Raw genomic sequence first — 20,703 nt, 5'->3', positions numbered from 1 at the left:
CAGTGAAGTGTTCCCTATCAAACATGCCTTGACGACAGAGAAGAGCATGCTATCAACAACTGTCACCGTTTGAGAGGGCTCGGATAATTGGGCTGTGTGAGGCTGGATTATCGCTAAGGACTGTCGCTGCACGTGTTGGCCGACAGCCATCTATGCACATACATACATACATACATACATACATACATTTTCGCAAAACTTTTAATGATACTTCTTTGTACGGGGGTGAGGAGGGAGCTAGCCCGGTTCTGGTATTACTGCCAACTTGATGGAAATGAAATTGAATTGAATCAATAGTATGATTGATCAATAGGAATTTTTCTAAACCTTTATTATCTTAAGCCAACAACTGTGGCACACACAAATTATATAACATTATATAATATTTATCCATGTGAATCTTGCTCCTAACATGAATTCTGTATCTTGGCTTTGCTGTGTAAACAACAACAGTACTAGTACGTAAAGTATACGCCACATGTCTCACGGCGATGCATAGTTTGTGTTCAAATGTTGCCAATACGAATCTTGAAGATTTGCCGAGATGTACCAATTCAGCACTAGAGAGTCCAGGTATCACTAAAAGTTTCACGAGTAATACATACATACATACATACGTACGTTCGTACATACATACATACAAAGAAAGATGGAAGGATCAAAACACAAAAGGATAATCAATCTACACATTTTTTCCCCTCATTGTCCAGAATGTCTGCTCACCAGGAGACTGGGCATTAAAACTAATAGAGGACCATCTTTATAGATCTTCATTTGTGACATGTGAAGTCTAGGATAAGAACAAACCTGGATAAACAGAGGAAGAGACATAAAAGATAAAGATGCATATGGGTGGTAAAAGACTAGGAACACAGGAGAAAAGGTTCCCACAGTGTTAATATAAGTAAAATCCTTCTATATCTTTCTATACATGGCCTAAATTGTTACTAGTTTGTTCCTTTCCATTACTTAACTAACTTAACTACTACAAAACATTTAGTGAAATATGACTCATTTCATCATTATAAATTATTTAGCAAACATAAGTTGGTAAATCTAGGTAAGAGAAGAATCAAACCAGTTTATACATCCTCAGGTATATCTACTAACCTTGTACAGGCTTCCAGTTTCACCCTTCCGCCTTCCCTGGACCGTAGAGCTCTTGTTGCTTCATCAGTGTTACCATACAGATCAGAACCATCCAGGAAAGCCGTGGCCAAGTTCATTTGTTCTCGATGGTCTAGAATGAAACAATAACATTAGCCATTGGTTAATTACGGTATCACTGCATTTTATTAATTATGGTAATTTATTTTAATACATTCATTACATTTCCTTATGCAGAGCACAATACAAACTCCAGAACAGTTTTAAAAAAATGCAACACTTCAATTCCTTAGAAACAGTGAGATTTAATTTAAATTCCAGTCACTTTTATGATCTTAATCTACTACTCTATGATGAAATATTGTGGTATGTACTCATTTAAGTGTCTGACAATGAAAAAGAATAATTTATTATATACTAAAGATCAAATTAAGCCAGAGATACGGAAGTAACAAGTATGGATTTACACTTCAAGAAAATTTTGGGAAAGCTCATGAAGTTAATTCACCTTTGTTTTTGGTTTCCTACACTTGACACTTCACTTCACAGACATTTTTTTCCTCATCCTCAGATGTGCTATAAGTGTGTATTACCTCCTCTTGCACCAGTAATGGCATCCAACCTTTCAGACATTCTCCTGATTAATGCTGCGATGTCCTCCTGAGGAATCATCTCCCATTCTTCCAGGGAGCCTCCAGTAGCTCCTATAGGATCTCAGGATGGTGATAATGGATCTTTCTCGACAGCTGGTCCCATAGATACTCAATAGGATTCAAATTGGGGTTTTGAGCAGGTCAAACCTTAACATGAATCTCTGATAAATCCACGAACTGTTACACACATCTTGCAACATGTGGGCATGCACTGTCCTACATTAGTGCAAAACCATCTCCAATAAATGGAGCAATAGGCACAATATGCTCCAGAAGGATTTGCTCCACATACTGTGTGGTGTAATGCTCCCACTCTACACAGTTGTATTGATTCCTGCCCACACAATTAGAGAACCCCAAACTCTTTCTTGCGTTAATATTCATAGAATTGTTAGTTCCATCACTGCTAATCATTACAATTTCAATTGCAAAACGGGAACTGGTAAATGTTGATTCTGTAGTCAGGTCATCAATCACCACATCTACAGTACTTGAGTGGTATTAGCAGTATGCAAGCCACTGGACAACACTGTAAATAACCACCAGCTGACGCAGAACTGCTAGATGGTGTTTCCACATCAACCAACGTAAGTAAAATGAAATGTTCCCATAGTGCTTATTAAAATCATGCTGAAATGCTTGGTAATTAAATTTTAGGCCTTCTCCACGATTTTCATTAAATTCCCTCCACACACACACACACACACACACACACACACACACACACACACACACACGCACGCACGCACGCACACACGCACACACACACACACACACACACACACAGAGAGAGAGAGAGAGAGAAATTAGGGAAAATTAAAAAGTGCATTTCTTGGTTACTGTGGATACAACCAACACAGGAATACCTTTTTTTTTTAATTCCAAGCAATGTACAGACAAAACTCTTATTATATATATATATATATTTATAGATGAGCCCCTTTGTCAACAAACAATGTACATTGAAACAGGTGCCTACTTTCCTGTTACACTGTATATTCCTCTTACATCTTTCCAGAAAATCCCTAAAAATAGAAGCTTAAAAGTTATTTATATGTAATTATAGAAATTATAACTTTCTTTCACCTGTTCTCACAGAACATAAACAAAATATTTTAAGCAATAAATGAAGTGTACATAATTTGGTAGTATTATTAATGGAATCAGGTATTTTAATTCGTACATGGAAAATTTAACTTACCAAAATGACAATCTTCTGTGATTGAAGGTAGCGAGCGCATGAGCTCTCGACAAACTCCCTGATCCAGTAGAGGAGTACATTCAGGATGTGCACGATTGCAGCATTGTACTGTATCTGCAAGGATAACAAAGAATGCTATCTGTAATTTGCTTTCAGCACTGGCAAGGGGACTCGATAAACATGTTTTGCTGAGAAGTGTATATCAATCTAAAGTGGCTTCTTACGTGTGTGAATATGCTTAAAAGCCTAGACGGTCTCCACATCCTGTAGTGTGGGAGGGCCATGTACCTTGGCAGTAATATCTGCATGAAAACAAAGGACTCTGCACAGCCGAATGCCTGAGTGAGAACCCCTCCATATACGCTACAGGGTACGTGCTTATATTGCATCGTTAGACATCGGACCCTGGATAATCTCTTCCATGAGTGCTGTATAAAACTTTGTTTCTTCATTTAGCTCTTCATCTTCTACATAACCATCAATGTCAGTAATTTCTGCTTCATAATACAGATCTTCGAGGTATTCCTTCCAGCATTCCATCAGTCACATACTCTTTCATTTTGAAATGGTCAAGTTACCTTCTATGCTCTTTTATGTTGCCCATGGTTCTTTGCTTGTAGCTGAAAGATTTATCAGGTTTCCCTTTCTTCAGCTAATCTTCAATTTCTTTACTTACTTCGTTAATCTAGTTACCCTTTTCCATGTGACATCTCACTGTTATCATTTGTTTTGGAGGCTTATGTTGATCAGGTTCTATATGTCTTAATTTGTTCCTCTTTTTAATAAATTCAAGGATTTCTTGGGTCATCCACTGCTTCCTTGGTTCCAGTTTTCTTTTACTTAGGACTTCTGTGGCAGCTTTCTCTAAACAACTTCTGATGTTTTCCCACCCAAGGGCTCATTACTTATTCTTTTAGTTGCATCTCTGAATCTCTGTGCCACAATAAAAACCTGAAGTTTATTTAATCATCGCTTCTACTGCTTAAATGTTTCATGCTTCTTAAATCTTATATTTCTCTTAGCTGCAACAATAATGTGGTCACTGTTAATTTAAGCCCCTGGGTAACTATGACAGGATTTCACTGGATTCCTATATCTCTGTCTGAATATGATATCATTAATTTGATGTCTTCTTATCTTCAGGCACCTTCTGAGTACAGTGCCTTTTTCAGGGAACCTCGAAGCATGTGTTTGCCATTACCAACTCATGATGCTCACAGAATTCTAGCAGTGTTTTGCCTTTAGTGCTTTTCCCATCCAAGCTGAACTAACCAGCTTATGTATTATTGTGAGAACCAACAGAAGCATTAAAATCACCCATCAAAATAATATCTGATTTCTTATCTGTTACTGGTATTTCAAATATTTCTTCTATTTGTTCATCTATGTCTTCTACTTCCTCATATTGACCATTTGTAGTGGGAAAGTATACTTGTATTATTATCAAATCTACTGGATTAGCTTTTATTTTTATCATCAGAATTCTGTTGTTAATATGGTAAAGGTTTTCTACATTGTGGACCCATTTTTCTTTCAATACAATGGTTACTCCATTGCTTCCAGTTTTGACACTGCCTATGTGAATTACTCCAAAGTCTTCAGACCTGAAGTCTCCCTTGCCTGCCCATCTCATTTCACATACAGTATCCCTAGGACATCTAAATTGCTCTTTCTCATTGTTCTTCACCTCTTCTTGTCTACCAGTTCTAAGCAGAGTTTTAACATTCCATGTGCCAGCAAAGAACTTATCATTCACCTTGTGAGGATTTTGCATGATGATGACTGTAGAAACTTTGCTGCTGTTTTTCCCTCCCATCCTGGATCATGGTTTCCAATTTCTATGATCAGTAGAATCACCATCGTAGCAAAACTCAGCATGGTTACTACACTTGAGATACCCTCAAGATCTTTAATGAAGTGGTTTTCCACTGCCTTCTACATTCTCATGCCATTGACCTTAGTTTCTTCTGCTTTTAGAGATGATTTCTCATCCCAAGGATGTCTGAATCATTGGCTGAATGGTCCTCATACTGGCCTTCAGTTCAGAGGGTCCCGGGTTCGATTCCTGGCCGGGTCAGAAATTTTAACCTTCATTGGTTAATTGCAATGGCTCGGGTTCTGGGTGTTGGTGCTGTCCCCAACATCCCTGCAACTCACACACCACGCATAACACTATCCTCCACCACAATAACACGCAGTTACCTACACATGGCAGATGCCACCCACCTTCATCAGAGGGTCTGCCACTAACCCGGTTAGAAACAGCCACACAAATTTTTAAAAAATCCCAAGGATAAGAGGTTCTCCTGCTCATCTGCCCTCCAAGGAGGCTGTTGGCAGGATGAAGTGTTACTCTTTATCCCAGGAGTAATTCGGCTGGCTGATTATGGTAATGTAGTCACCACATTCCTAAGCCTAAGAGACACTAACTAATTGAAATATTTAAAAATAGATTATCAAATGCCACGCGTAACACCACTTGGCAACAAAACAGAACTTAAAAGCACAACATACTGGAAAACAGTCATACACATCTGAAAATAGTGAATTAACTATTAATATTATGATCACCATTAATATCTTATCTAGCATGTTCACATAGGATCAGCTGGGAAACTGATAAAAACTCATCACCATCAATATAGAAGATATTAAAATCTATGACTTATGAGCATTTCAGCCCCCTTGTCACTTGTTGGATATAGCTGACCACAGAGAGGTTCTACATAATTATACTTCTAGGATCATAGGAAGTTGTCATAAGTATAGAATCATGAATAACTGAGGTCAGTGCATAGGTCATAACAAAATTTAGAGTTACTGGTACTGTACATTATCGCATCAAATGTGGAAAGAAAGAGATGTGTTACACAATCACTGAGCATAGAAAATATGTGCATCCACTAACCTTAGAATGTTACTAGAATATGGTAGATACACATTTTACTACAGGGTCACAGATTCTAAATAGAGTCTATCAACTTTGCAATAACACACAATAAGAGACAGTAAAAAGCAATACTGGCCAAAAGTACTATCTGAGGAGGCTTCCTATATGATTGTAAAGGTTAATATCATGTTACTCAGTCCATGGCAATCATATAAACAAATCTCATCAGCACTACAGTAACTACATGAAATACCTCGAAATTGATAGTGAAAAGCCATGTATAACACCATTTGGTAAAAAATGAAGACCTAAAAACACACTAATCTACAAGTCCAAATATACACATCTCTATCTGAAAACTGGAATAAACCATTAATATGTAGGCACCGTAAAATCTCTCATCTACCTCCACCAGAACAACAAATATTCAATGATGATTAAAAAAAAAGGAAAGACAAGGGGAAAAAAGTAACAAAATGCCTCATGTTTGTGGAATTATTCCTGTAACTCCAGCACATGTTGATTATCACATCATTCATGTTCAAGCATACCAGGAAACAGCAGGAAGGCAAATGTCTATCAACAGGATTATTTCTTTGCATAACTGTGGCACGTGGAATTGTGGCCTCTAGCTGCTCTGATCAGATTAAATATGCTAATGTGCTCAAAGCAAGAGCTTGAAGATGATTATCTCTTACTTACAGAAGAGAATGAATAAAACAGTTTTTTAATGACCAGTGAAAATTTAATGTAATTAGCAAAAGGTGATCAAAATAATGCTAAAATGGAAGGAAAAAACAACAAGAAATTGGAAAGACTTTCCCATAATGAATGTAAAAGGTATGTATTAAACAAGTGCAGCAAATATTATGTGTACATAGTGTTCGAAAGGAATGATGTCCAGTCAGCCCATGTCCCACTTCTCTACAGTACTAAACCCAGTTATATACAATAACCTCTGAAAAGTGGTGGCAAAAGGGGCTCTGGTTAAGACCCAACAGGTCATTGTGCTACTTAGGTTCCAAAATGGGTGAAAAAAAAAAGTAAATAAATGCAATGTAAATTTTAATCTTATACCAGTTACCTAGTATTATTTGAAGTATTCCACATACTGTATATGAGTTGACTATGATTGTAAGTATAGGAGATATTATAAGTAGAATTTTGTAAACAATATCAATTTATTAAGGATGATCTATTTGTTTAATAGAAAAAATTGTTAGCGTAAATTGTATATTATTCTATTCTAGCAAAATTTTCTTCTTCTCTTGTTAATTTAAAATTTAGTGCTTGACAATAATGTATTTTAGTGTACCATTTGCCACCAAGGTAGACACCTCATTTGAAAATAAAGAGATTTTGATTTTGATTTGATTTGATTTGATATTATACCATGAATAAATAATTTTTATATTATCATAAGTACAGGTCCAACATTTTCCTCAACAGAAAGAACAAAAAACTGAACTGTAATAAAGTTAACAGTATCTCTTCGGAGACACAGTGTCATTACATATATCTTCATTATAGACTCTTATGCCTTTCAGTGTTCAGAAGGCAAGCATCTGTGAATTTACTAAACACCGCCACAATCGTCTATTTGTAATTAAACAAATTCTGTGGCCTTGTTTAGTTCTATAGCTCTTATCTTTCATTCGTTTAGAAACGGCATCTAACCATCATCATCTTGGTCTCCGAGATGAGTTATTTCAGAGATGAGTCTCCCTCTTTTTCTCTCACCCTCCATAACAAAATCCATTATTCTCCTAGGTAATCTATCCTCCTCCATTAACCTTACATGACCCCACCACCGAAGCTGGTTTATGCGTACAGCTTCATCTATCAACCTCATTCCGAACTTAGCCTTTATCTCCTTATTCAGAGTACCCTCCTGTCATTGTTCCCACCTCTTTTTACCACCAATCATTCTTGCTACTTTTATGACTGTTACTTCTAACTTATGAATAAGATATCCTGAGTCCACCCAGATTTCACTCCTGTAAGGAAAAGTTGGTCTGAAAACAGACAAATGTAAAGATAGTTTGGTCCGGGAGTTGACTTCCTTCTTACAGAATACTGTTGATCGCAACTGAAAGCTCACTGCATTAGCTTTACTGCACCTTGATTCAATCTCACTTACTATACTACCATCATGGGAGAACACACATCCTAAATATTTGAATTTATATACCTGTTCCAGCTTTCTATCCCCAATCTGACATTCAATTCCTTTGGATTTCTTACCTACTGACATAGTCTTAGAAAGGATAATTTTCATACCATACTCATTGCATCTATTTTCAAGTTCCAAGATATTAGACTGCAGGCTTTCAGCATAATCTGCCATTAAGACCAAGTCATCAGCAAAGGTCAGACTGCATACTACATTTCCACCTAACTGAATCCCTCCCAGTTTATATCTTTCAGCAGATGATCCATGTAAAATATGAACAACAAAGGTGAAAGATTACAGCCTTGTCTAACCTCTGTAAGTACCTTGAACCAAGAACTCATTCTACCATCAATTCTCACTGCAATCCAATTATCAACATAAATGCCTTTGATTGATTTTAATAATCTCCCCTTAATCTCATACTCCCTGAATACAGTGAATATATTTACCCTTGGTACTCTGTCATATGCCTTCTCTAGATCTATAAACCATTAACATAACTGTCCATTCCTCTCATACCATTTTTCAATTACCTGACACCTACTGAAAATCTCATCCTGAAAGCCCCTCTATGATCTGAAATCACACTGGTTTTCATCCAACTTTCTCTCAAGCACTTATCGCACCCTCCCTTCCAAGATGCCAGTGAACACTTTGCCTGGTATACTGTTCAATGAGATACCGGTACCTCAATAGCTGTTGCAATCCTTCCTGTTCCCAGTTAGGTGGAATTACTGCTTTTGTCCAATCAGGAGGTATCTTATTAACACTCAGTGCTAATCTTATTATTCTACTACCAGTTACTTCACTCACGTGGATTTTGTAATTTGATGAAAGTAATCGTACTTGGTACTATACTAAGATGAAATCTGAAAATCTCTAAAGTATAAAAACTCACCAAAAAAAAATTGAGTTTCATATACCCCAGAAACTCTTTGTAAACCACGTTTGTGGTATTGCCTTTTGGGGCTAAGATGACCGTGCGACACAGAACTGTATATGTCTCTCAAGTCGAAAAAAACAACAAAAAACACATGTTTATTTATTTTTAAAGGAGATTTAAAATACCTATTTCCACATCTGTAACATCTTCAGTTTTTGAGATAAAAAGAATTCAACCCCTTTATTAGTCCTTCCCCCACTATACCACCTAAGTGGATTTTCCAGGAAAAAAGTTCATGTTTCATTATTTTTAAAGATTTCAAATACAAATTTTCATGTCTGTAACATCTTCAGTTTTTGAGATATAATTATCCACATAAAAATAATTCAACCCCTTTTTCAGTCCTTTTTACACCCCCTCCACTGAATTGTTTTTTTGAAAACAAACAAATACTCGTCACTTTTCTTTTTTAAAGAGATTAAAAATATCAATTTTCATGTCTGTAACGTGTTAAGTTTTTGATATATACTGTATATATGCTCATTTTAAAAGTTAACTCCCTTTAACACTTCCCCTTAAGTGGAATTTCAGAAAACAAATTACAGTATGCATGTTCCTTTACTTTTACAGGAGATTCCAAATACGAATTTTCACATCTGTAACATGTTACATTTTTGAGATATACTCATTTTAAGAATTCACCCGCTTTGTCACTCCTGTTCACCACCCCTTAAGTAGATTTTCCAAAAACAAAATGATGTGTGTTTCTTTATTTTAAAGGAGACTCCAAATACCAATTTTCATGACTGTAACATGTTCAGTTTTCGAGATATAAGTATCCACATACAAGGTATTCAACCCTTTTTTCACCTTTTTTCACCCATGTTAACAGGATTTTCCGAAAACAAAAACGTTTTTCTTTATTTTTAAAGGAGATTCCAAATACCAATTTTCATGTCTTGATTTATGACAATGGAGTTCATTTACCATCCTTTCCACTCCATCAAGTGTAATTTCAACATAATTGTCCTCCTCCCAATGAGCTTTTTTGTTTGTAACATCACCAGAAATATTTACTTTTTCATTGAGAAGATGTTCAAAATATTCCTTCCACCTGTCCAGTGATTCCCTGGGATCTATTATGAGTTCACCTGAATTACCCAAAACACTATCCATTTCCTTTTTCTTTCTAAGATTCTTTATTACTGTCCAGAAAAGTTTTCCTGCTGCTTGACCTAGCCTTTCCAGGTTATTACCAAAATCTTCCCATGACTTTTGGATTCAACAACTACTATTTGTTTATGTTTCTTTCATCTATGTACAATTCCCTGTTTGGATTAGTCCTCGTTTGGAGCCATTTCTGAAAGGCCTTCTTTTTATGTTTACAAACTGCTCTCACTTCATCATTCCACCAAGATGTTTGGTTTTTCCCATCTTTACACATAGTTGTTTCTAGACAATCCCTTGCTGTTTCTCCTACAGCATCCCTGTGTGCCACCCATTCTCTTTCCATATCCTGAACCTGTTTACCATCCATTGCTTGGAACTTTTCAGTAATCATATCCATGTACTGCTGTTTAATTTTCTCATCCTGGAGATTTTCTACCCTTATTTGTCTGCAGACAGAGTTTACTTTCTGTATCCTAGGCCTAGAGATACTTAGTTCACTACAGATCAGATAGCAGTCTGTATCATTGAAAAATCCCTGGAAAACCTGCACATTCCTAACAGATTTCCTGAGTTCAATGTTGGTTAAGATATAGTCTCTTACGGATATGGTGCCCCTAACCTCCCATGTGTAGCAGTAAGTAGCCTTATGTTTGAAGAATGTATTCGTAACTGGTAAACCCATACTAGCACAAAAGTCCAGCAAATGCTTCCCATTCCTACTAGCTTCCATATCTTCCCCACATTTACAATCACACTTTTGTATTCTATTTCCAACTCTCGCATTGAAATCGCCCATTAGCACTATCCTATCCTTGATGTTGACCCTGAAATTTAACTCCTCTAGTTCAGCCTTCTAGAAGGTAACACCCTCTTTCTGACACAGATTATTAACTAGAACCACGTTTGTTACCCTGAATTTTGTCTGATGGTTATAGAATGTTGAGTCAATATGAGTGTAAACATTACATTTCTATTGATTAATATTTCCCATTAATGTTGAAAGATATAAGCCCCTACCTTTCCTATGACTAATGGTTTCCTCAGAGACCACCTAACTTTCCCCTAGGTTCTGTATGTTCCACCTATCTCTGGGAGATAGGCGGTGTGTGACATACCGATACCGGTGTTCCCATCAGAGCTCCTCTGTCAGTCTGTAATGATTATAGGCTGTCTTGTGTTTTAATTGTTTAAATTTTAAAGTTTATCCAGTATAGGTGATTTAGTGCTGTATTGTAGTTTGGAAAGTATGGGTGCTCGCCACCCATCCAGTGGATGACCACTCCCAGTGTAGCTTAACTCCATAGGTGTGTTTGTTTTGTCTGTATGTGTGTGTTGCACTCTAGCATGTGTTGTGTGCCCAAGAAAATATTGTACATTCAGTGAACATGACCAGCACAGCTGTTTACATGTATCGGTAAGTGGTAGTGCTGGATGGTCACCCATCCAAGCGCTGACCACACCCAATGTTGCTGGTCAGTGAACAGTGAGGCTGTTGCCGATGTTGTTTGCAGTGACGACTACTTTCATTAAACATGGGTTTACGTTGACGTGGGTGTGCGGATGTTAATTTTAAATAGCATTATTAATATGCAGCATGTATGGTGTGTGCACCGCCTCGTCTCCGGGGACCAGTGCTTCATCTTATGTACTAGGAAGACCGTGTGGTGTTGAAGACCAGTATTGATTATTTGAGGAAGTGAGAAGTTACATTCTCATGGAGGGTGGGGGTGGGGCATCTTGGCGGTGTGAAGGATGGTTGATACTTGGGTTGGTGTTTTTCAGGGGCCTCAGCTACTCGGTCCACCGAAGTGACTCTGAAGTGGGTTTGGTTGGTTGTTGAGGAAGTTAAGGAGTACTAACAGTAAGGGGTTGTATACTTGGCTGTTTGGGGGTGGTGTGGGGGTGGGGAGAATTAGTGACGGTTTGGGCCTTACTTTCTATTATTTTTAATTTTGTGGTACTTTTTACAACATACAAATGAAGCTGCAAAAAGTGGCCAGGCAATGCTGGTTGAAAAAAGCAGCTTTACCCCCATAGCAGTGCCACTGCAACTTGCCACCAGTCATTCACATGCTTAACAAAGTGTGTGTCCAGTATTTGCTTTGTATAGTATTTCATAAAATAGAGTGCCTCAAACAGATCTGTTATGCCATGATGCTCCTAATTTTCACCACGTCTATGAAACTGCTGTAAACCTGTCCACCTTCTGCTCACTCAAGTTCCAAAGTATAGAGCCATCCATGACTGCAAAGTAATAGACATATAGAACTGCAGTTCTTATGGTCCAAGCAGGAGTTCATTTGTGTTTTTCCAAAAAAAATGTATTGTTATGCATGAAAAATGTCAAACTTTAGAGGACATATACAATTTTTTCTTTGTTTTATTTTCCTGTGAGTGACAAACAGTGAGAGAATAATAGCCTCTTGAGGAATCAGGGTTAGAAACTGGTAGTATAGAGGAAAGTATTAGAAGAGACAGGCACCATCAGTCCATATCAGTAAGAGGCTTTGGCACTTGAGATGCTTGAAACTATTAGTACCAGATACTATTGAGCATCATAAGTCATGGTTACATAAACAGAAGCTTTCCTCACGGCCATCTTGCCTGGAGGCAGAGGCAAGTGAAAGTGAGTTCAACCAGCACTCACCTGGATTCAAAGTCGAGGCAATGTCGTGCAGAAGCATCTCTCCCCAGATGCCCACCAGGCTTGTTACATGTTCATGAGCTTGACTTTGTGAACTTGAACTCTGGATGCTTCTTGCTACAGTCTGAGGTGATGGTAAAGGCTGAGGCACCACAGACTGCCGTGGAGAGCTGACACCTGGAACAAGAATACAAGTCTATGAGTGGAGACCATGATAATCTTAAGCAAAATGTATTCTACAGTTTATTATCATTAGAAGCCTGTTTACTTCTTTGCTTCATTCCATTATTTATTTATTAGGGCCAGAGGCACAGCCTTATTTATCCCATGAATTTTTTTATGTTAAGTAACATCATCAGTCTTTGGTAGCAGACCACTTGCTGTTAAATTGCAGGGAAGAAAGGGATAGGAGCTGGCTGTCATGCTGAAATCAAATTTCAGTTCAGGGTATACGGTTAGGGGATTACTGGATTAACTAGAAGCAAAGACCAGGTTATCAACTTTTACGATTGGATAAGGCAATTAGTATGACATTAACATCGTATTTTACCACCTATTATTTCTGAAAGGGGCTGCCTGGCGAGGCGGTAAAGGCGTGCTCGGTTCGCCCAGAAGGACGTGGGTTCGAATCCCCGTCAGGAAGTCGTAAAATTTAAGAAACGAGATTTCTACTTCCGGAGGTGCATATGGCCCTAAGGTTCACTCAGCCTACACCAAAAATGAGTACCAGGTTAATTCCTGGGGGCAAAGGCGACCGGGCGTAGAGCTAACCACTCTACCCCATCATGTGCCGCGGTTAACAATGGTGAAAGCCTCTCCCTTCCACTCCTCCAAGGGCCTTCATGGCCTGTATGGAGGTGTCTTTGTCTTTGTTTATTATTTCTGAAAGGATATTAGGAGGGCCAATGTCACCAGGTCTCCAGAAAGGTTTTATAATAATTGCAGAAAGTATAAAACATTATTGAGTTTAATTCCTGAAAGTGACAGTCTTTCTCTGCTGGATATGAAACTACTGGTACCTTATTCTATATATCTAACATGAAGTCGCCTGTTGTCATAAATGCCAGGTAATTTAGTTACACTTATACTTAAAAGTACTTATACACTATACTTATACTTATATTTATACTTATAAAAGTTAACTCATGCTTCATCTGCCATGATGAAGTGAACCAATCACATTCCAATGAACTTCAAATACCGGTAGGCTACTGTACATCATGAGACGAATAAGTTATTGGTGGTGAGTATAGCCATCTTCCACTTAAACTGCCCAGAATTATGATCCAAACAGCCCAATTCTGCCCTCAAGAATTCAGGCAAGATGTTTTAAGTCACCTGTTGTTTTAAATTCAAATTCCTTTAATTATATTCCAAGACTGTGAACACATGAGAGCATAGATATTTTTGCCTCATCATTAGGGCCTGGATTTTGAAAACTGCATATGCACATGTTCAAGTGTGTATTTTGAAGGTTAGTGCATATTCCGACGGTATTCACATATTTCTTATTCTCAATGTCCTAAATAGAGTTTTGAATGTATTGGACATTCCTTAAGAAATAATTTTTCCTATCTTCTGAGTAATGGATATACAGTACTGTACTTTCTTTCTAGCATATATTTCAAATAACTCTCCTTATGGTACAACTCTAAGTAACAGGATAATTTTTTCGGGGGTAACCAAAAGAACCTGCCTCACAGTCCTCACCACCACCAGACACCTATAGAGATTTATGCCAGACAGGTTGGTCACAACTCCCCCAGTTACCAACCACCCACTAGTCAAGTCTACTCCAAATCTGTTCCTTGAAAATTATTCAGTTTAGCAGGTCCTTATAAATGTGTAACATTAAGTGTTCCATATAACTTAGTTCCAGAAATATAAGGTTTTTGTGAACATACAGTACATAAGGAGAATTTTATTAAAGCAGATGGCAGTGTGTTTTCTGCCTAATATGCAAAAATGAGTGAAGTATGAGAATTTTTTAAAACTTGAACAACATTCTAAGACAACAGCACACATCCAATCAAAAGTGAAGAACAACACACCACAGAAGCAACTACTTCTTACTCAGGTAAAAGCCAAGTCTGAAATTTAACACATTTTCAACCAACCTTTGTAAAGCTTGTAGCAATATTTCATTTAAGTCAGAATCAACACTTGAGAAAAACCATTTACTATCACTGTACAAGTCAACCATTGACTCAATTCAAAGTACATAAATATATGTTGTCAAAGGAAAGCAAACTTCATAGTTGATAAGCTCTGCCTACATGAAACTGGAAAACCTTATCTTCTAGCATGCAACGTACTTGAAAGAACTAATCATAGTACAATAGCAAGTTTCATTAATGATGCCCTGCAACTACCGTGGCCAACTGAAACAAAAAACAATTGTTCTAAGGTGCTTGTGATGGTTACAGATGCAGATCCATAGATATATGCTGAAAGCAGCTAAGGCCCTCCAAGTATTTCATCCTAATCTAATTCACATTGCAGTGAAACTTCCAATAATCTGACACCTCTGAATAGTGGACAGTCTTAGAAGGAGACCACTTGTTGTTAAACTGGGGGGGAGGAAAGTGATCGGAACTGGCTATCATACTGAAATCACATTTCAATTCAGGGTACGTATATGGTTAGGGGATCACTGGATTAGCTAGAAGCAAAGACCAGATTATCAATTTTTATGGTATATTTACCACCTTTTTTCATATTTCTAAAAGGTTATTAGGAGGACCAATGACAACAGGTCCCAAGAAGGGTTTTATGATGATTGATAACTGCAGAAAGTGTAAAACATTGTACAGTCATAATTCCTGAAAAGTGACAGTCTTAAGAACCGTTCAAACTTATTAATAAAACTTCTTTAAGTACTGCCCCAACGAAAATTGGTTAAAAGATTAAAGAGAAACTGGATAAGGTGCTTACTTCAAATCCAGGATTAGGAAAGATCGAGTCAATCAACCAGTATACGTGTGGGGTTAAATCTTTGCCTGACGGGTGTTCTGAAATTTCTGTGCCAATGCACAAAAATGTTGATTGTCTTATCATTTCTACTGGTGTTGAAAGATAATTTTCAGCCTAAAAACTTAGTATTTTAACAGACAACAGCCAAAGTTTGACGCCAGAAAACCTTGGAAAACTTGTAGTCGTGTACAATAAACATTCATTCTGCACACAGTAAACAAGTGAATCTGAAATAAATGAACTCTTTCTTAAGTGCATATTATGTTATTTATAGTGTAGATATATTTTATAACTTTTTAATGTATATTTTCAGGAATTTTAGTTCATATAAATCCAGGCCCAACTCATCATATTGGCATCAAGTACCGTATCTAAATATCTTCCATATCATGCATTCATTTATTAATGGTATCTCATTTTAACTGAGAGTGAGTAAATGTGTGTATAAAAGTAGAGGCACTATATGTAACATATGATAATAATAATAATAATAATAATAATAATAATAATAATAATAATAATAATAATATTTGTATGATCTCTGCTACCATGTACAGGAATTTTGATAGAATGCCATTTAGGCACGTCAGTTTCAAATTCTGTTTTACTCTACCAGATAGCAGGGAAGTTGGAAAATATTTAATGGACGACCTATCACTGTGTTTTAATTAATTTTGTCAGACAAACACAGAATATGTCACGACTAGTGATGGGCAGTCTGAGACAAGGTTTCGAGATTTCTCGATATTTCTCGAGACTAGTGCAGGCACTATTTCTCGTGAGAAATTTCGAGAGATCTCGAGAGCGTTTTCCCCGCATTGTGTGGCAAGCAGCGTGTCGTAGGTCTACAGGTAGTTGGAGCTGAATATTGTTTGTGCCGAGTATGCGAATAGCAAACCACGCGCCTTCTCCATTCCGTAAATACGCGTCAACAAGCGACTAGGACGTTCATTTCTACCGAGGTATATTTTGACGCAGTATAACATAATTATAAAGGATACTAATTCTGGCATTTTATGCACTGGTAGGTACACGAATGAATAGGCTAATTACAGAAACTGACGGCTACTGTAGGTACACGTACCTGGATACTAGAGACGTGCATTATTCGAACTCGAGACGAGGCAAGATACGCCTAGCTTTATATGCAACCACCATTACGCATGAGTGGAATGTGTAATCTAAAATGCTTGAGTTTGCTCCAATTCTTTCGACAGGTAAGTGTACATCGTTATCAGACCCTACATTCAATAACATACGACCACTGCTCGTGTTTGCCGATATTTTGGTGACGAAGGAAATAATTCCTTACAATGTTATAAAGTATTCGCGTCATAATTAGGTAGGCCCTACTTGTATATATAACGGTGCAATGTGCAATTGTGTCTAATTGTTCGCGACAACTTGAAGACTATGTCCGAAACGCAACGTAAGTCGTGGATGTCGGTTGTTTTGAAGAGATGTCACATAGCACAGACCGCTGTGTTACTTGTTCAAAAGAAGTAAAATACGTCGGCAGAAATACTTCTGGGATGATCCAGCACTTACAAACGCATAATATCAATGAAGAAGAATCGTCACAGAACACGTTCGGCCCGGTCTGCATCACAACAAGCTACCCTGTCGACAACGGTTGCGAGGTATCCAGGTAGGTGTACATCCTATCTACGGTTATTAACAAATTATACGGGTTATTCGGCTAAGAAGTCCACGTGGAATAACTCGTGAACACTTTAAGATAGGTATTGACATTCTGTTTTCACTTACGTTAATGGTATCAAGGAGCTCATAGTTCAACGTGCAGTGCTTCCCTAGCTTTTTGACAAAATTTATCGTAACACACGTTTCCATGTGAGAACTGCTGATGATAACTATCAAGCTTACATTCATAGTTACTGGGACGGCGCACAGCTCGCAGCACACGAGAATCGATCTCGATGCCCATCATCCTTGTCGACAGAATTGGAGCAAATTCGGGCATTTTAGATTACACGTCCCACTCATGTGTGATGGGGGTTGCATATGTAGCAAAGCACATCTTCCCCGTCTCAAGTTCGAATAATGCACGCCTTTAGTATCCAAGAAGGTGGACATCCTATCTACAGTTAATCACAAATTATGCAGGGTTATTCGGCTAATATGTCCACCCCAAATAAGTCGTGAACAGTTAAAGATACTGGAATTTTGTTTTCACATTAGTTAATGGTATTAAGGGGTTCATAGTTGAACATGCAGTACTTTTCCAGGCTTTTGACAAAATGTATTGGCTCACACGTTTTCATACGAGAACGTTATTTCACGCAATGGCTGCCAATGATATACTATCAAATTTACACTCGTAGTTACTGATACGTCGAACAGCTTCCAGTACAGAAGAATCGGTCTCGAAATTCTCGCGAGAGTCTCGAGATCTGCGACGTCAGTCTCGAGCGAGTGCGTTGCCCATCACTAATGATAACGCAGTTATAAGCCATAGAAGTTGTATCCATTGGTGTCCTAGTTGAGCTGAAATACATATTTTTTTAAAAAATTCCTACACAGCCAAAAAATAAAGACCAAGCGAGCACCAAGATGTAGGAACTTGTTGATTGTGAAATAAAGAGATCATACTGAAACTTATAACAATTTTTCATGAACTAAAATTTGTTACTGGTATTAATGAAATGACAGATGCGCCGCCTTAATCTAGAAAACATTTCTTCTCTTTTCTCCATACTCTAATCTTTACTTTTTTGCACATATTTTTCCTGCAAATTCAAAAAGACCATTCCAGTAGAATTACGTTCCCCGCAGTCATTGACACACTGCTTTACGTTATGTCCCCTGCCATCTTGTAAGCATTACCTCCCATCTGTTTCTTTACAAAACCAAAAAGATGGTAGAGGGTTGTCATGTTGGAAGCATGGAAGGTGTGGCAGGATTTCCCATCCCATTTTCCAATTGGTGATCTGAGCAGAGTGATGGCGAATATTATTGTGTTAAAGGTTGAGCAACTTCCCCGAACATTTATAATACATTGTAAGATGGAACTTGGAAAGTGTATGGATATAACAGCAAGCATTTACACACTCATGAGCAATTGAATTAGAGATACCTGGCTAGTAGCATGTAGCATCCCACTTTGCCTTGACGACAGCCGTGAGGCAGCATGGCATGGACTGCACAAGACACCAGAAAAACTGGGAAGTCATTCTGATCCATGATTGCTGCACAACCTCCCGTAAACCACTAACATTAGTCGGAACGGGGTCCAGGGCATGCACGTCCCTTTCAACAGCATCCCAAATGTGCTCATTGGGATTGATATCGGGGTTCATCGGAAACCTGGCAAGCATCTTCAAGCATGTTCACATCTGTGGAGTGTTTATCGAACCAGTCAGCCACAATTCGGGAATGACAGGCTGTAGCATTGTCTTGCTGTAGGCACAGGTCATCTGCAGGGTGTTGGAGGTGAACATGATCTGCCAGCTGGTTCCTGTAACGTTTACCAGTGAGGGAGATGTGATATGTACTAGGGATCCTATTTCATCCTGCATGAATAGTCCCCATACGAGGGTACCACCAACACTGGCCTAACTGTACCCTGCTGTCAAGAGAGGTCCACTGCCTCAGGTGGATGACAATGCACTCATCCACAACTATAGGCATGTACCAACTGGCACCTCGACTCACCTGTCCAGGCGATCTGTTTTTATGCTTCAGGCATCCAATGGTGGTGTTCCTTCGCCCATGTCAGTCGTTTTGCCTTGTGAGAGGTGTTTAGTAGAGGTACCCTCGTGGGACACTTTCTTCTGTACTCCATTGTGAGGAGACAGCTCTGGATGGTATGGCTCCTCATATGTCGCTGTTGTCTAGCAGTGAATTCACAAATTCATGAGTGATCTGCTGCACTGTGGCCTGCCTATCCTCTCTTATTATCTGAGCTAGCCGGCGGTGACCTCCTGTCTTCAATATGTCATAGGACCAGACATTTGACCCTAGCGGCGGTGGTTTTGCCCGAATCCACGTACTACTGTACATTCTTGATACAGTGACCATTTGAAAGCCCACTGTCTGCACAACTTCAGAGATGGAGTGACCCATACGAACAGCGCCGACTATCTGGCCGCGAACAAATGCGCTCAGATCTCGTGTCTTACCCATCCTATAATTAAAGGTTACTCAATCAGCTTACAGGTCTGACCCATTGTTGATACATACATTCGCCGGGCCAAGCACAGCGCCATTTCCCCACTACGGCAGCTATCTGTAATTTGATTGCTAATTGGTGTAGTTTCCAGGGTTGCCAGATACCTGAAATCAAAGCACGGGACAGATGTATGGTCGAGGAAATCAACGGCGCTTGTATTTTGTAAGTTGAAAACTTCGTTTGAGAATGATAAATTTACTCAATTATTACACTGGCACTGTAGTGCAATTTATTAACGTAATGACTCAACATTCATAAATATACTGAAACTTCATTTCATTGTCCATACCAGCTCATTTGTCTGGCTCCATGGCTAAATGGTTAATATTCTGGCCTTTGATCCAACGGGTCCCAGTTTCGATTTTCAGCCGGGTGGGAAATTTCAACCATCATTAGTTAATTCTTCTGGCTCAGGGGCTGTGTATTAGTGCTCTCTTCGTCTTAGGTAGGATCTATGTTCAGAAACGCACAGGTCTCCTATAGGTCGTCAACTCGAAAAATCTGCACCAGGCCTCTCCAGAGGCCATATGGAAAAACACAGCTCAGTCACTTTTAATGTATTTTTCATTCCTCTGAACAGCTGAGCTGTTAACACTTTTGTAGTTCAAATTTACATCCATATCCATGATTTAAATATTTTCTGACAAAGCAACCAGGGTTCACTTCACTCCACAAGCTATGAAAACACAATGTTATTCTGCAATTGAAGTCCGTTCAAATGGGACACACGCAAAGTAGAGTAGAGACCAACTCGAGACTTCTTCCTGAGGAGTGTGGTTGGACTAAAGGATTATCATCCAGTCACAAACTCGAAACTTCG

The 20,703-nt window shown here is 38.4% G+C and overlaps 1 protein-coding gene across 1 annotated transcript in view; it reads right to left on the bottom strand.

Moving 5' to 3' along the window:
- Window positions 1–20,703, bottom strand: part of LOC136875911 (uncharacterized) — a 469,584-nt gene that overhangs the window by 184,567 nt on the left and 264,314 nt on the right. Inside the window, exons 5-7 of the mRNA XM_068228250.1 lie at window positions 12,725–12,898; window positions 2,962–3,075; window positions 1,111–1,240 (exon numbers count right to left, since the gene is read on the bottom strand). Of these exons, the coding sequence (XP_068084351.1) occupies window positions 1,111–1,240; window positions 2,962–3,075; window positions 12,725–12,898 (418 nt within the window). The remainder of the gene's footprint in view (window positions 1–1,110; window positions 1,241–2,961; window positions 3,076–12,724; window positions 12,899–20,703) is intronic.

Source organism: Anabrus simplex, chromosome 6 (assembly GCF_040414725.1).
Source record: "Anabrus simplex isolate iqAnaSimp1 chromosome 6, ASM4041472v1, whole genome shotgun sequence".
Lineage (NCBI taxonomy): Eukaryota > Metazoa > Arthropoda > Insecta > Orthoptera > Tettigoniidae > Anabrus > Anabrus simplex.
Note: the sequence above shows the minus strand (reverse complement) of the source record. Positions and strands in the feature narration are given on the sequence as shown.